At 40.2% G+C, this 18842-nt stretch overlaps 1 protein-coding gene across 1 annotated transcript in view; it reads right to left on the bottom strand.

Moving 5' to 3' along the window:
- The window catches only part of cntnap2a (contactin associated protein 2a), a 312740-nt gene that overhangs the window by 39588 nt on the left and 254310 nt on the right, over positions 1-18842 (bottom strand). Inside the window, exons 16-18 of the mRNA XM_069151565.1 lie at positions 17018-17174; positions 14494-14621; positions 3190-3360 (exon numbers count right to left, since the gene is read on the bottom strand). Coding sequence (XP_069007666.1) covers positions 3190-3360; positions 14494-14621; positions 17018-17174 — 456 coding nt within the window. The remainder of the gene's footprint in view (positions 1-3189; positions 3361-14493; positions 14622-17017; positions 17175-18842) is intronic.

Below are 18842 nucleotides of genomic sequence, written 5' to 3'. Positions count from 1 at the left end.
ATAGAACAGATATAGTGAGATAAAGATTAACTTCTGACTGCTTTTTGAAGATGAGTCTGAAAAAAAAACTTAAATCTTCTTAGTGGAGGCTGGTTGCTTTTCTCCTTAGTAGAACAAACTAGATACTGCTGTAACAAGTCAGGGAGACTTCTGACAAATATGCACAGGCTACTGCTAAACTTCAGATGTCATCTTTGTGTCTGGTCTTCACATAAAAAAAATAAAAAAAAGGTTTAAAACAGTTTTATAAGTTGGAGTCTGTGGTTGGAAAGTACATTTCACTGCTGCATACCAACTCAAATGTGTATAACCTTTGGGTATGACTGGCACTGAAAATGCAGCCTCTTAAGAACTCAAAACATGGAATCTGGCACGCAACTTCCCTTGAGCCACCAAACATCCCAGAAGTCAAGCATTTGTGTACATAGGGATCTTTCTATCTGTCCTCAGTTCTGTTACCAGACCAGTTCACTCAGTTCTTCAGTGCTGCCTCTCAAATGTGTCCATGCCTACTTCTTACTATTCAGATTCAAAGAGGAATGGTGGCTAACTGATGACTTTGAGTCTGCTGAGGTCACAGTAATGTGTGCTTTGTACAAGTTTCCACATGTGTATCAGTGTGTGTGTTTATGTGCTTTGAGCTCCTGCTATTCTAGCTTAATGCTAGTCATTTCATGCCCTGACTGGATTGCAGCAGATAGAGCTTTCGCACTAGCGAAAGGGTAGAGATTATGTGTGTGTTTATGGTGTGTGAGTGTGCATGCGAGTTGCTTTTGCAATTGTGTGTCTAAATGTGTGCTGTGGGGCAAAATGCAAGATGATAGTGAGGGAGAGGGGAGAGGAGAGAGGAAATCGATGTGGGAGCATTTCGAAAGCCTACACACACACACACACACACACACACACACACACACACACACACACACACACACACACACACACACACACACACACACACACACACAGACACTGCAGCTGTGACTGGACAGATACTTACTGTATATTTGGGGTTTTTGTATGTACATTTGGAAGACAAACCCCTTTAGCAAATTTCTCACAGTGCTTGCATATAAAGTATAGTGTCAGCACATTGTTTTTTCCTTCAAGAATAAATGTCCGCCTTTATAGGTGTGTATTTGTAAGAAGGAGTTAGGAAAGAAAATACAAAGCTTATGGAGCTTTCAGACCCCAAACCAGGTGACATAATGTTATTCAGTGTAATGGCTTTAGACAGCACTTTGGCTCAAAACTCCTGTCGACTTAGTGTTTATTCACTGCTTGACATTTTGACACAAAATGGCGGGTCAGGCGCATCAGCAGGAAATGGTCGGCAAGCGCTTTTGACACCAAATGTTCAAATATCTTCGAATCCCAATGGAGTGCAATTAGTCATCAACCGACAAGCAGTCTGTGCCAGAATCCCCGTTCACAATGCTGCTCTGTGATTAAACTAAAGCCCGGGATTTTAAAACTCTCAATCAGAACGGCTCCACTGTGGCTGCGGGGAATTTAATTTTAGCTACTGGAACATGATCATAGAAACGGGCTGCATGACATGTCAATCAGAAGTCTCAGAGAGGACTTAGAGACTGTGTCTATACAGTACAGACTTTCTATACTTGGGTTCGGAGAGCGAGTTCCATTTTTGGAAACAGCCGATAAAATAGAAGAAAAACAAATCTGTTATTGAATGTTTTTATTAGCACACAGTATGGAGAGATCATTCAACCTTTAGCCTGAAATTACTGTTTCTTCTGCAGTCTGAAAACACAAACAGGAAAGTTTTGAGGACTTTTCCCTACCTGTATTTCCACCAGTAGGACCAAAGTCCAAATTAAGTTCTGGGGGGATATTTTTAGCCCCAAAATTCCCTGATTGAGGTGGTATTTTCTGAAGGCTAAGAGGCTTTCAGTTCGGAGCAAAGAAGACTGAATGTTGCTGATTGATCAAGTGTGTTAGTTGTAGTTTGTGGCCAACAATAATTAAAGCAGCAAGAGATTTTCTGACTGCTGTTTTCTGACCATGAAGTCCAGGCTTCGTTGCTGATTTTTGCAGAGGACGACAGACAGAGGGAGTTTGAGACTGCGGCACTTTTGATATGTCAATGACCTAGTTTGCTTAATCGTACCAGGGCTTTGGTCCTACAGTGGAAACCGCAAATCACAGTATGCTAGAGGATCTTTTTCCCCCGGGAAAGTTTGGGAAATTAAGTTAAAGCACGTTATAATTCTGAGTCTGTGTGTTCAGATATAGCGCTGGAGTGGTGAGTCTATCTGGTTCTATTGTGTTAATTACAGTAGTCCGAATATCACAGTCCGAATATCGATTTAATCCTGTCAGCTATTAAATTAAACATCACCTCTAATATTTTTGAAAAAGTAGTGTGTAAAAGATATGGTGCAAACAATATCCATCTCAAATGAATACTTGAGCTGTAGTTATTTTTTTCTTGGTTTATGTGAAACAACAAATGCTTGATTTTACACTGAATTTACCAATTTCACTACCAGCAGTGGGTCACTCAGTGTGTGTCAGTGTGTGTGTGTGTGTGTGTGTGTGTGTGTGTGTGTGTGTGTGTGTGTGTGTGCATGTTTGCACGTGTTTGGGTTTTGATTTGGCAGAAAAGACAGCAAGGTTTAAAGGAGATTTAAATGCTTCTATTTGAAATACTATTTATTAAAAAACCAGAGACAGAAAGATAGGGAGACAATGTGTGTGTTTGTGTGTGTGTGTGTGTGTGTGCGTGTGTGTGTGTGTGTGTGTGTGTGTGTGTGTGTGTGTGTGTGCGTGCGTGCGTGCGTGCGTGCGTGCGTGTGTGTGTGTGTGTGTGAGAGAGAGAGCTTGCGTTTGTCATCTCTGAAAATGGGTGATTTGGTTAAACAGAGGTTCATAATGGACATAATCATTGCACACACCAATTACCTTAAATAAATGATTGCTCTCTCTTGCAATCACACAAAGCGTGTGCTATAATCAGGAAAGCAAATGACTGTTGCTGATGTGTGTGTGTGCAAGCATCAGCCTTTATGTCTATGTCATTCTGAGTGTGTGTGACAGGTTGCAACTGAATCTCTCAGATGGACTGCTGAATTAAACCTCATACGAGATTGAAAAAAAGAGTCAGATTAACAGAGAGAAGAGAGGCAGACACACAGAAATGAGAATCGTACACATTTAAAAGCATCTTACATTTGAGCTCCAAACGGATGAAGTCAGTGTTGCCCAGGTTTTCCAGAAAGACGCCGTAGGGTGCGCTAGTCTTGAAATAGAAAGAGATGTCAGCGCTGGTCTCACCCTGAAAGGTGGCGAAGTGCAGGTAGGATGATGGGGTGGTGAATGATGCTGCGTTCCAGTAGTTATCTGTGAAAAAACACAAACAAAATAAATTAAAACTGTGAGCCGTCCCACCTCTCCAACATCCACCAACATCCATTAGCACTGTGGCAAACATTATAACCCATCCTGATCTGACAAGCTACAGAATAAATCCATTGCAGGAATCATTTAATTTAAAAATATCTGCGCATCCATATTTATTTAATTCGAGAGCCATCCATCTATTCTGGATGCAATATTGTTATCTCACGTCTATTTTTTAATGTGGCTTGTTTAATATCTCCTTACCACATAAAATTCTGTCTACATCAAGTTTTTTTTTAACTTAGCCCGTAATCTCCTGCAACTTCAATATCATTCAATAGAAAGTTGATTATATCAGAATGACAGAAAAACAATTTCTTTTCATCTCAAAGAGGACCGGTAAAGGGACACGTGGACAAAATGTTGCGGGATTTCTGATAACTTTTCTAATGACATCTGAATGAAGGGGGGAAACCAGGGGCAGCTAATGAAGACAAAGTAGCACCACGCTAAACAGCTGCTGATGAATTATCAGACGGTGGCTGATGAAGTGATTTCTCTGCTGGAGGAGGAGAGCTGGGAAGAGAAGACAGGAGAAGTGGAAAGAGGCCAGACACGGGTGACAGGACAGAATACTGAAGGAAGGATGGGGGAAAAAAAGCAGAGTATAAAGTCATGCAGAGGGCAGATGATGGGGAGGAAGAAGACCTAGGAGTGGGGGCATGTGGAGGGTATGAGGAAGGAGGGAAAAGTGAAGGCTAATGGGGTATCGGCTAAGTGAGACCTCTTTGATGCCTCCGAGGACCCTCCACTATAACTCTGGAACAGAGGAGCAGCTGTGTACAGGAGAGAAATACATGTGTGTGTGAGAACTGTGTGTGCATAAAAGATGTGAGTAAAAGATGTTGTCAAAGTGAAAAAAACAACAACACTTCAAATGACAACTTCTCCGAGTCCAGGATAACGGCCATCAAACTGCTTGTCTTGTTTGAGTCCAAAACTCAGGTATTCAATTTGTACTCATACAAATCCAAGACAAGCAGCACATCTTCATAACTGAGATGCTCATGCAGAGAATTTGTCTCAATGTTTATCCATTAATAAAACTGTAGCTGATTAATTATCTCCCAGGCAACTAATCAATTAACTGAGTTATCATTTCTGCACCGCTGCGCTTCCTTTCAACCGTGAGTATCTTTAATGTAAGTGCGCAAATGCATTCACGTGTTGTTTGCGTGTTTGTGTGCACCAGTGTCCATGCATCTGTGTGTTTGCATGTGTCTCCTGCTTCAGTGTGATAAGCGTTCCCCCCAATGACGGGGTTGCGCTCCTCTCCTCTCCTTCGTGCCTCACATCCCGTCACCAGGGGCAAAGGAAGATAGCAGCTAAGAACACACACACACACACACACACACACACACACACACACACACACACACACACACACACACACACACACACACACACACACACACACGGGCAACCACCTACTGATGCTGTCTTTGTGATTAGTGGGTCTGAATTTGGTTATACTCTTCATGTCTATACGGGAGGTACAGCCAATTACTGAACAGGGTTAATTCAGGACTAAACGAGGATCGCTGCAGAGGCCACAGAAACAAATGTGTTTACTATGATGTTCCATTGTAGAAGAGGAAAAGGAGGGACACCTGGTTAGTGACATTGATATCTAAAATCACTGACTAGTTACAAAAAAAAATCTGTTGCTTGATTGTAATGTATGCAGGGCTTAAAGTCAGAATAATGATGAGATTTTAACCACAAATGGAGCTGAGCTGTAGAGCATATTGAAAATGTTTTCTTTTATGTAAAGAAAACTCAGTCCCTACATTACGGGGCATATATATTACATCACAATTACACAGATAACAAGAAAACGTTTTGTCTACACAGATCTTATCTATTTGTATGCATTGGATGTGACCAGAAGAGCTTCAAGCAAGGAGAAAGGAGGCTGACACAGATATACAAGACGGACACTAGGATATAACAATACAGCTCGGAGGCCAGTCTCATTTTTGAGGGAAAGACAACAAGACGAAAAAAAGAGAGGAGTGGGAGGATGGTAAAATTGCTCAAAATGGATCCATGGTTGGAGAACCAAAGGAAAACAACAACAATAAATTAGGGGGTTGACAGAAACTGAATGCTGGCGAAAAAACAGTGTTAGAGGAATAAAGATGGAAGCCAAATCATAAACCTCTGATTGCCCTTGTGCCAGACTCACAGATGCAATTTGTTGGATTGGCTCCGTGGCAGATTTATCACTCCCATATTGAAATGTTTATAAAACAAATGTTTCAAAAGCTGATCCACCACATCCTGACTTCAGGAAAGACATTCATGTCTTTCTATATATTTGTAGACCAAAGTTCTGTTATGTTAGTTCACCGATGATTTACAATACATGGAAACAAGAAAGAAGAAATCCGTTTAGGAGCTCTGTCAATGGTTAGCGAAGGGCACTTCCAAAACAGGCTGTTTTTAAATGGAATCTGAAGTGGTTTTCTTGACAAGCCATTTTTCCTCTGTCTAATTAGTTCTCAAGGTAATGCAGAAATCCTCATTTTGTTGTCACTTCTCCTCGTGGATGCCTTTGGGCTCTTTGTGTGGTGCACTACTGTGCACAATATGGGTTGAGCCAAGAGTTCCTCATGTTCTTTCAGTTCGTGTGTGTCCTCTGTTGCTGAGCTACTCGATCACTCGAAGCTTTATTTAGTATAGGACAATGGGATACTTATATTCATTATCTTCTTTCAAAGGTTAAAACCATCATCAGTTAACAGCATGTAACAATACAAAATCCACTCGGTGCCCACCACCTACATACTGATAAGGATGTTCAGTACTAAACTCACAATCTGGCTTTATATTTTGTTAATTCTGGGTTGATAGTGCAATGACTATGGTGATTAGTTTTAGTTTGGCGATCATACCAAATGCACTGACTACTGTTGTTAAGGAGAAAATTCATAGAATGCAATACGATCACTGAAGCTCAGTCCAAAGAGAAAGATGTGTGAACGATGGTTTAAAAAAAAAAGTAATGTTAGCCATGCTAGTAGTATCGCTTCATGGATGGGATTGTTTCAGTTTTTCACCATTGTTGATGAGTTGGATTAGACTGTCCTCCTCCAAGAAAAACACCCTGTAGGTCGTTGTGTGCAAGGATCTTATTACGACCGGCAGTTATGTTTTAGATTCAGGCGACCTGTAGCGATCGTATAAATAACGACAATCTGGTGTCCCGGACAAGTGATGGAGTTCAGCTGTCGTCTATATAATGAGAGTATTTCTTTGTTAGAAGGAGGTTAGTCGGGTGGATGGCTCCAATACAACAGTCGACATGGGTGCAGGAGACTGCACTTTGCCTCCCATTTCTAACTATGATTCCTGACAGTTTTTTAAAACCACGTTTACTATTGCCATGACGATGAAGGTAGCATAACTTAACATAAAGGTAATAGTAACTTTACCACACAACATAGGTCAAGACATCACTGCAACCCACACCCATATATTCCCCTAACCCTGACCAAGTGGGTTTATGCCTAAAGCTAACCAGGGGCACTAAATAATGAAACACTACTGTGGGTCGTATTTAAGAGGAACAAACGACCTGTATGGTTGTATGAATTGGAGGACTTTCTGTTTCAAACATGGTTAACCTGAGAACAAGGTGTTTAAATCACATTCAAGCACACAACACAACTTGATTTCCCTGTGGGTATCAGTATAGAAAAATATTATGATGAACAGGGGTTCTTTTTATGTGTATTCTTTAATGTGTTGTCTACTTTAATCCATCAACTTATTTAACTGAAACATGGTGTTACATGAAACACTGCAAACAGCTGTTGACCTCTACATTAGCCGAGAGGGACATGTGTTAAAAAAAAAATAAAAATCAGGCCCACTGAACTGTGGAGGCTGACATGATGTGAGATCTAGTTGGAGGTGAAGTTTGGGTCTGGAAGCCAACTAGATGATTCATCTATCTTGTGCTTGACCAGATGGGTCATACGCCAGTACCAACAGATGGTAAGGATGACTGACTGCACTGTCTCAGGTCATTAACACGGACAATTTCAGGCACACACACACAGTCACACATGTCAAACACATTATATGTGCACACTGTTAGCGAGCGGAGACGACGACACTTCTTCCAACCACACTACGTCATATTAATAACCTCATCACATAAGCTGCATGTGTGCGCACGGAGTGACATTTAATATCACTGGAAATTCATGACATTTAAGATCTCAGGCCTGGAGCACTTATTTCTAAGTTTTTTTGGAGTAAATACATGCTGTGCCATCTAATTTAACTTTTCCACTTGTGACTTATTCTGCTACACAATTCAGGTTGAAGTGGTTGGGAGGTTTTTTTCACTAAAGGACTAAGAATAACCTCGTCTAACAAGAGAACCAGCGGCACCTCTCCTGGAGGGTCACACCTCTGACTTACAAAGTGCCCCTGAGGTGGCTCAGATATTGTTCAAAACACTTCAACTGTATACTGTGGTTCTGCAATGTGTTGAACTGTGACACGTCGAGCACATATTTCTTTCTCGTTCATTTTTAAATTTCCACCGAGACCTGCGTTTCATCTCATTTAGTGTAACTAAGCCATCTAAAGCATGTCATTTCATGGTCTAGGTGCTGTATATCCACAGTAAATGTACCATTTGAATCTTCAGGTAATTAGTTTGCTTCATTTATTTGAGATCCGCAAAGCCTTTATCAATCCCTGGGTAATTAAGCTGGTTGTCATACATTTTTAGCATGAAACCTTCAGAGCACAGAGGCATTTTTACAGTATTGAGAGGTGACTTTAAGGAAAGAGAAATTAGAATCATTTAATTTTTTATTTTCTTTCAAATAATTTCTATTAACCTTCCTTACAGTGCAAATAAAAACGTGTTTTTTTGTGGATGTAAGGTTTAATGTTGTTTTTAATGTGTAATTATCATGTCATTGGTATTTAATCAGGTCTCGTTGAGAAAGTTCTCTTTTTTTAATATTAATCTGACCACAAGAAAAAGTCCTAATCAGACAGTCATACAACCCATATACAAAAAAACACAAATAAGGCCAGAATGCCACGACCAACAAATACCTCATACATTTTTTTTTTATTAGAGTCATAATAAAGCTTTAAAATTACCAAAGGGGATGAATAAACCCAGCTTTAGGGCAAGAATAAGAATAATGCTATTCTCCCCACTAAAGAGGTTTCTTTATGTTTTCAGTGCGGTTTGTTTGTTTCTCTGTCAGCAGGATTATGTAAAAAACTACCAACCGATTTTTATGAAACATGGTGGAGGAATGCAGTCAGGGCAAAGTAAGGACCTATGAAATTTGGAGCAGATCCGAATCACAAGGTTGAGTCATAAATCATTTTTTACTTTTTAATGACATTGTGAAATTGGGTGTTTGGCCTAATAAAAAACACAGGCAATTCTTGAACTACACACATTCACTGCTACCAGTAATCCTCTGGGTACACATGTACTTGCTCAAACTTAATACAGTAAGCAGTTGCTATGCAGCACTTAGTTTTGAACTGTCACAGGTGACCCATGTACGCTTGTATTTGTGGCCAGTCACGAGGCCAAGATTGTCTCACGACATCAAGATAGTCGAATGAGTATACCCAGCTTTGCTTCATTTCCCATCTTTTATTTTCCTTTCTGTCAATTAAAATGTCCAAACCCTTTTAACATCAATAAATGTGACTAATTCCTCTCAGCCTGCTTGCAACTGTATAGGCTGCCATTAAACTAGCCATGGAAATGGGCTTCATTAATGCTGGAACACGTAAACACAGTCTCTCTCACACACACACACACACACACACACACACACACACACACACACACACACACACACACACACACACACGCACACACACGCACACACACACACACACACACACACACACACACACACACACACACACACACACACACACACAGAGTTTAAGTCATACTTGGTCTTGTGGCTAACACATAAAAAAAGAGACAGAAACACGCACAAAGAAATGTGCATGTGCGCATACACATCGACACATAAGTACCTCCTTACTAAAACTTTTCCTGACTGCTCAAGACATTAGTCATTTGCCTATGAAACCCATTATATGGCAGCCAATCGTCATTGCTCTTACTGAGACAGGGCTCCATGCACAGTATGAGAAGCATCAATCATACACAGAGTACCTATTCACGTGTGAAATTTTTAATATAGATTTAATAAGCCCTAATGGGCTAATGTATAATGTATGCTCCATGTTCCGGTGTCTTGGCCAGCACTATGGCAAACATACCTCAAAGTCATCTTCATTTTAAAGTTTGTTAATTTGGCCACTCAATATGAAAGAGGATAACTCTCTTTGTCCCTCGCACGGACAGAGACGGATATCAGACGATGACAAAGAGAGTATGTCTCCCTCCAAGTGACAGAAGGATCCATCTTTATCAATTGTGTTTGCCACATTGCTGCATGATAGACCCCTCACACACAAACAGATGTGATGTCATGGGTCATTAAATCATGGTTTTGTTTGTATGTTGGCAGCTCTGTGATGAAGAGACATTAGCAATAGTAGCATCAGGTTGTTGATGAGGGGACAATAATGAGCATGACACCAGAGAGGAGGAAGGGCACGGCGTTCTGTCATGTTTCTGCACCCTCGACAGAACCAGGCCACTTCCTGTCTGCCAAATGCATGGACGGATGGACTGATAGAGGTAAAATTGATGGTGGAAAATTCAGTGCATGAAAGATGGATATATTCCTTTAAATCCAGCCCTATCTCTCTGTAAAACAGGCAGAATACAGAGGCCACAGAGATCGTATAGCTATACATTTTATTGTTTCCTTTAGTATGAAAAATGAGCAGTCAATAGATAGTTTATGAAGCCTTATTACTGTAATCATCAGGCTGCCTTACAGTAAAGATTAAATCCGTGTTTGCTTTTCCTCACCAAAGGATATTACTTTCCACAAAATGTCTGCAGAGCAGATAGCAGCATTATTTTCTCTATATACTGTTTTAATCTATTTCTCCTTAGGAGAAAGAATAAATAGAGAGGATGTGAAAGTGGTTTGCATCCCTCAATGGATAACACGTTTAGAAAGTTGGAATCACATTAAGGTCGCTCTCACACCTGTAGATCCGATCATTTGTATTGGACAACAGAAATGAAAAATATTCACTGCTGCCTTTTACTGTCGTTTCACTCTGCTTTATGTTCAGGTCACAATCAGAAGAGTGAAGAGAAAACACTCATAGCTGGCCTGAGGCATATTAAACAAACACAGCAACCCCGTGGCTCCTGACAGCCTTCGGGTGCCTCCAAACAGGCTGTACATGGGGCAGCGAAAAACGGTTTTAAAGCAACCCATGTCAGTCAATGCAGAACCTTGTCATTTCACAAGCATCAATTTGAAGCACAGACCAGACAAATCACACAGAAGAGAAGACATGCAGAATGTGGTTTTGTGAAGAAGGACAATTACATTTCTAGACAAGCTCTCAAGCATCAGCTCGTGTCATCTCCAAGCTGATTTTCTGATGTTAAGACACAAATGGTCTGCAGGCTTACATAAAAAAACAAAGGCTGCAGCCACTGAATATCCCCTCGTAATGGGAGCTACTTGCTATGGTTCTGTGAATTCACACCATTAGGATAAGTTTAATATCATCTATTTGACTTTGTATAAAAGCCAAATAAAGATTCAGAATGACACATTTTTCATTTAACAAGTATAACAGCAGCAATCAGGAATGTGATGCAATACATCCATGCTGACCAGACAGACTCAGTCCACGCTGCAGGACTGACAGACAGGTTCAGGACAAAGTGAAACCGCACAGGGTCATGAGTTGTATGGGAAGAGAAGTGCCAATATCATAGTGCTGCAGAATCTGTATGTGTCTTCCAGCTGACCCGGAGTCCCACAGAGAGCAGTGTGCCAACACTGATTAGAAGAATAGACAGAAAGAGAAACATCAAGGATTAAACTGCCTCTGTGTGTGTGTGTGTGTGTGTGTGTGTGTGTGTGTTGTCTGCAGTGTCTGACATCCGATGTTTACCTGAGAAGCAGCCTAAACTACAGGGACTTGACTGAACAGAATAAAAGGATGAGAGGATGAGTGCTTCAATGGAAAATATCTGATCTGAGTTCAGAGACTTTCCATTTATCTGGCCACACACACATACACAAATGCAAACAGACAGGAAAACACACGTACGCGGAAGTGCACAACACCACACATATACTACTAATAATATACCGCAGCAGAATGACAGTCAAGATAAAGCCACGGTTTCTCTGAGTGATTTGCAAAGAGTGAATTGGCGCAATGTGTTATTTTCACACTCGGGTGCAAACCCAGAATAACAATGTGCCCAATTGTACTCCGCTATGCATGAAGTGCTTTCTCTTGTTCGCTCTTATGATAGTTTTTAATTAAGACCTGATTCAAACCATCCACGGCAAACAGTCAAAAGAGGTTTGTTACTTTCCAAAGGTTTTGCTAACTATGTCTGAATGTATTGCACAGTCTAAAACACACTGATAATGCTTAAATTCCACTGGGATTCGGCACAAAGAAATAGGCAACATTTCGTCCACATGAAAAGAGTGATGATAGTTAAGAAAAAAATGCTCCTTCCCTTCTTCCCTCCTTTTGATTTCTGATGTTTGCATAAATTACCATTTCTATAATTTCTTAGGGTAAAACAATGAAAAATAGACTTCGTGACTACGCCATAGTTACACTTTTTGGTGACAGAATAAACTCCTCACAACCTCTGGAATTTCTGTTTTCATCACCCTAAACAAATATAGTTGGTGTATTGAAACACAGGCTTGCCAATGTACACCATAAGTGTGGTGTAACTGGAGCAATGGTGAGACACACTTACCGCAGGCTGATAACGCTGTAAGATGCTTCCACAGAGTGAGGAAGAATACCATCTAGTGCTTACTTGCTTTAAGTGAGGATCATTTTTAACACGTCAGTGACATAAAAGTTATCTGCGCTCACCTCCCACTGCAGCTGCAGCAAATTACTTGTTACAAACCTGCCACATAAAATACTTAATTCAGGTAGTACATGAACTGTGAGTGTACAAATGTAGTCGTCTATCATTCTACGATTCCTTGCACTTTGCTCACCTGCGCAACACAAACCTTTTAGTTTTTTTCTACTACATACCTGAAGACATCAAGAGTGATGAAGTCAGCTGACATTGGCTAAGTTGTTATGGGTAATTTTCACCAAGTAAAGAAAAGGCCTTGAGAAAAGTAGAGATGGAAAGTACTGTAGTGCAAAGGGGCCTCAACACTTTGAAAATGTTCTCCCCCATCATTCCACTGGCTTTCAGATAGATGGACGTATCATTTGGATGCATCCTCAGCACACAAAATTATGAGTCAAAAGTTTTAGCTTCTAACATCGTTCCTGCCTGGCATTCCTAAATTTTCAGCGAATTTATTCAGTCTTAATTTAATCTTTTTTAATATTCCAATCTGGTTTCAGGCTGATTCCCTGCATTAAGTAAGAGAGAGCAATGCCCTGGGTGACAAATGACCAGTTCAGACAAAAATTACAGGATAATGCAATCGTATTTATTTTAGATCTTTGAGATTCATTCTCTGTACGATATCACCTGAAATTGATGTGTTGACAATTCCACTATGGCTCACCGTACATGCTTAATTCATACGTGCTAATATCATGTACGGCCTGGAGGGCTCTGTTGTAAATACAACAGACTCACGTCTTCTACAAGGTAAAAATACACATGCATTTATTCTACTGTAACAGACACAACTATTTCCAAAATCTGCAGCTGTACCATTGACTGTTAGTCCAGGAGTTTCCTAAAACTTAACATTATATATAAAAAAAAATGTCCTCTGCTCCCCTCGATTGTTCAAAACCTACACGTGGTGTCAAAAGGGGAATTTAATACGAGCTTGTATTAAAGAGACTGGAGATGTTCTCTTGATTCAACCTGTGGTGAGCCCTTCACAAAGGTTATGCAGTCAGGCCTCGACAAGCAGCGGAGGATTATTTTGAAAATGAAACCACTCCTCTCCATGGCTGACTTGGAGAAGGTCATTAACGCACATATTTCTTCTCAATTAGACCACTGTAACTGCAGTCCTCCTGACTCAACTCAAAGGTGCCGCTCACACCTGCAGCTAATCCAGAATGCTCACACCAGTTTTCCCCCATCCTGTGTCGGCTCCTCTCCGATTTGAAGTTCACTTTTAAGATCTTATTGACAACTCAAAAAGCACAGTGTGATAGAGCTCCTGGTTACATGACCGGTCTGTCTTTCAACTTCTTCTGAATCAGAGCACAGCCCAGCATCCTTGGAGCACCCTGCTGTCTGTTCCACATGTTTCAGTGCTGTGAATGGTCTTAAATGAGCTAAATCAGATCAGGAGTTTTCACAAATCAATTTCAAAGGCAGCTCCTGCAAAGAATCCTTAGTCTGAGTATTATGTCGTACCAACGTGTAATGTCTTTATAATAAAAATAATTAATTTGAAACCAAAATGAATATTTCACTGAAACTAATTATTGTATGCTATCTGTTGTATAAGGGCTGAAACAATTATTTTTTTTACTCTCAATTATTCATTATCGGCCAAATGATTTTCTTGATTAATCAATGAAGCACCTAGTCTATTAATTGTAAGACAACAGGGTAAAACCTCTGTTTTCTAGAGCTCACAGTGACTTTGCTCATTAGTTTTTTTTTCTTTTTCTCAAATACCTTTTGAATTCAGATTCCTCATAAAGGAGAACCTGACACAGGTAAACATTTTATATTGTTAAACAAAAAAACCCAATGAATATATAATCTGAACCTCTGCTAATAAATTGTATGAAGCTCAAATATCATTCATTCATTCAATGCCTTTTAGCTCACATTCAGTTTTTGATCATCATTCTTGACGTTGATGTGGTTTTAATACATCACACAAGCTGTCCGTCCTTCAGGAAGGTTTAGACGGCTGCTAAAATTGACGTTAAACCCTCCACAGCAGAGTACAGATGTTATAATGACATAACACTTACCATCTCCTTGGCAACGCAGTGGTCCGACATTTAGTTTGGCCTCAGAGCCCGGTCTGTTGGTGTCACCCACGGCAACCTGGCTGACTGGCAGGTGTTCTTTATAAATTAAAAGACCAGAATCTTCTCTCCTGTAAGATGAGTTAGAAAAAAAAAAAAAAAAAAAAAAAAGCAAGCAGACAGAAGTAAGAAGTCTTTTCACGTTGCAATTTCTCCATCTTTCGATGCTCAGAAAACCTTCTTGTACTTTCTACATTTTCTGATTCGGTTTAATTCAGACTTTATTAATCTCAAATAAATAAAATAGAATAACATTCGTGATTACTGGCTGACACTATTCACAACTGCGCCAACACAGCGTTCCATGAACAATTACTTGCCTTTAAGCCGTGACCACTCAGATAAGAGCTTTTGATTCTGAAATGAAGAAAGGAAGGCTCAAACTGAAGATGAAAAATGTCCCCTGACCCAGGAGAGAGAAACATTGTGTATAGCATATGGTAGCTGCATGTGTATAATAACCTTTCTTAAGGCATAGCAATTGTTCATACATTATACAATATAGGTATATGGAAAAATATGTAGTGTCGGCACTTGCAAGCATGCTGTTAACGTCGTGGGCGACTGTGCACAGGTATGGATATCTGTTTCATTTATGCTATTACAGTATGCGTGGGTGAAGGGTGTGAATGTGTGTATGAAAATGAGATAAAATCCACAGAATTGATCGATCAGCTAAAAGCAGAACATGATATCAATACAATCATAAATAATACAGCAACTCCATATATTATCTTGCTATCATGTTAATTAGACCACTGACAGTAATGTAACAGTACTACAAATATTAAATATTACAATAACATCTTTCAAAATGGCAATAAATTTAAGCAGGATATTACAAATTCTTTATAAACGTCAATTGATTCCCAGTTGTTGCTGTTTGGAAATGAGTCAGTGAAAGATCGAATGCATGTGTGTTGCTGAGTAAGCACGCGTGTATACATGCGTGTGTGTGTGTGTGTGTGTGTGTGTGTGTGTGTGTGTGTGTGTGTGTGTGTGTGTATATGTGCTGCCAAAAGTAAGGGTAATGACTGGAAACAGTTATATTGGTAATATTTCAAAAACCCACTCAGCCAAACAATGAGACATTAATGCACACAATATTAATAGAGAGAACGAGCCAGTGTAAGAGTTATTTGTAATCTCATCAGTTTTTAGAGATGAGGAGGGAGACATGAAAGAAATTGAAAGCTCCTCTTCTTGCTAACACTCAGTAATTACTCACAAACAAACAGCATGCACACACATGCACGCACACGCCCACAGACAGCGATGCAAACAGGTTTAATGAGAATATCCATCAGCTGGCTAAAAGAGCTTTGAAACACAAACTGTTGGTTCTGGAGGCAAACGACCCTCTTAAATAAACACATCATTGATGACGGCATTCATCATTCAGTCACTTTAGCATTTGAAGTTAGACACCTCATCAGGTTGTCCAGCTGAGGCAGATCCTGTACTGACAGGTTATTGCAAACATGAGCAGTAGTGACATATTTAGTTTCATCAAAATTTACATCAGTATACCTTCATGCAGTCATATCATAATTTTGCAGGCTTTCAGGCAATATCTTCCTTGTGTGGGTTATGCAGGCATTCAGAAATGTTTCACTTGTAAATGTCAACCAAGATGAAGTTGTCTATAACAGCACTTGTACTTATGACACATAATAGGCACTTAATACGCACAATGATCTTCATATCATTTTAAACCGAAAGTATTTCAGTTGAAGATCTGAAATGTAATACTTTGAAAACTATGCAATGTTGTGAGAGAAAACTAAAAGTTTGACTAGTTCATCCGATCGGCTGAGAAAATCTGTGGGTGGGTTAACTGAATGACAAACACCTATCCGTCCCTGAATATCTGTTGAGGAAGTTTGAGTACAACTCTTAACTTTTTGTGACACCTGCCATGCTAATAGTAAATGACTAGTGGTGATACTGGGCAGATCCCAGCAGCTAAAACAATTACTCAATACATTTTGTAAAGGTAAGGCAAAGAGAACAAATCTGTTCAGTAATTTTCCCCCTCATTAGTGACTGTAATTGACCATCACTAACCTTTGTCCACCTTAGTTACTGTTGATATGCTTTCCACTTTAGCACACACATTTACAGTTTATCATCATTAAAATGGTAAACTTGTCACTCGAAAGTCATTGTAATTTTTGAAACAATGGGTTCTTGTTTTTCAGAAATATGTGGACAAAAGCAGTTTCTTATTTCTAACGGTCACATATTGAAACTTGTTTGTAGATTGAGTCGTATCCAGCTTGCCAGCTAAACATGAACTGAAAATTCTTTCTCCAAGAAACTTGAAAGCCACATACAATATGATGCTGTGACTACATTTTATAAGCAAAATGTCTGCTTAAATCAATGCAAACCGGAAACAGTGAGGAACACAGTCCCGGTTTAACTATGTGTATGAGCTGAATTATTTTGTGACAGTCTGACTCACCATTGTTTGGCGTCGGCATCGCAGTTGCAGTCGTACTTGGGATCAGTGCAGTTTCTGTCGATGCCACAGGCGCATTTCTGGATGCCAGGCCCTGAGCCGCCCCAGTAGAAGTGCTTCTCACTGCCTCGGCCCACCCACCATGTGTAGGGGGTCCCATCTGAGGAACAAACACAAACATACAGAGAAAAAAAAGAAAAGAAAAGTCAGTTCTTTTCAAGTAGGAAAATAATCCCCACTATGCCCCAATGTTCCTGCTGGTTTTTGGCTTTGTACCACAATGCTTATTGGGTTCCTCACAGGAGAGAGAAACAAAGACACAAACTTTGGTGAAGGCAATACAATTGTCTTTCTGAACTGTCCGAACTTATTCCCATTACAGGTGATTAATCGCTTTTGTTGCATTAATGTGCATTATATTGACAACTCACAGCTGCCAGGTGAATATCATTCATTTGCTAAACATGTTTTACACAGCTGGATGGTAAATACCTTTGAGACTGGCAGGCACACTTAGTCACAGATCACACCTGTGAATTTAGATTTCTATCAAAGCAGCTTCAGTGCTGCATTAACATCCATCTTTTGTGATCCTGTGTGTGAACCCGTGTGTATCTAATTGTTGCTGTGAATGTAGGTACTTATGGGCACATCTGCTGACACACAAACACTTCTTTGTGTGCATGTGTGTGCAATTTCTTGTGTGTGTTATAATGAGTGGATAAAAGGTGAAGGAAGGCTGCTTTTCAATAAGAAATGCAATATTGTTTTCGTTGACTTGGATAATGTATTCTGGCATGGCACAGTAACAAGGCAGAGAGATAGGTGAAAATATCTTGTGGCTGGCAATATATCACAATAACAGCGAGAGGATGAAACAATATTATGTTTCCCTCTTTATTCCAAGAAAATAAGCTGCATTGTCAATATCGCTTTGTCAAATTCCATCAGAGACAATGAAATCTCCTGAGCCTCATTTCTTACAGAGGGGTACATTGGCAGACTTTTGATGCAGCACAATTGCATTGAGAGGTGTGATATACTGTATTATTGCACTTTAGATTTTCTGAGCTGGGGCTAAACTCCAGGAAGAAGTTACAGATGCATGTGTATGTATGTGTGTGTGTGTGTGTGTGTGTGTGTGTGTGTGTGTGTGTGTGTGTGTGTGTGTGTGTGTGTGTGTATATGTGTGTGTTTATATAGTATATTATGAGTGTATATGTGTGCGTGTTTGATCTCGGTGACCTGTGGGTTTATTGCCCTCATAAAGAGAATTAGCCTCATCTCTCTTCAAGCCACTGTTCAGACAAGCCATTGTCAATGGGATTAACAGTGCCTCCACAAGAGACTTCACAATCCTCTCCCTTTGTGTGTACAAGTACATGTGTGTGTGTGTGTGTGTGTGTGTGTGTGTGTGTGTGTGTGTGTGTGTGTGTGTGTGTGTGTGTGTGTGTGTGTGTGTGTGTGTTGTTGATGTGCTACTATACTAGTGAGCATCGAGCCCAGTGGTCCCGTACCACGGTCAACACAGTTTAGCCCCCCGCCTCCAGAAACGCCACCCGACTCACAACCAAGCAAACGAGTCAAGTCATTGTCCTTGAAGCTGAAAGGCAAAAGAGTGTTGGTATGCTCCTTCCAGCTCTACCATGGCTAGGGAAGAAATATTAGGTAAAGCCTTAGGGCAAACCAATTTCTACAAGCAACACCCCATAATCACTGAAAATGTTCCTGCATCCAACAGCTCCAAATTTATGATTCTCAAAAGCAACATAACGGCCTGGCCTGTACTGAGTGCACGCTGTAATAAGGGAAACAATGGATAAATGCA

The sequence above is a fragment of the Embiotoca jacksoni genome, unplaced genomic scaffold (assembly GCF_022577435.1).
Source record: "Embiotoca jacksoni isolate LCO1_2020_lvr unplaced genomic scaffold, fEmbJac1.0.p SCAF_17, whole genome shotgun sequence".
Classification (NCBI taxonomy): domain Eukaryota; kingdom Metazoa; phylum Chordata; class Actinopteri; family Embiotocidae; genus Embiotoca; species Embiotoca jacksoni.
The sequence above is the reverse complement of the archived record's forward strand: the minus strand, read 5'-3'. Positions and strand labels throughout refer to the sequence as shown.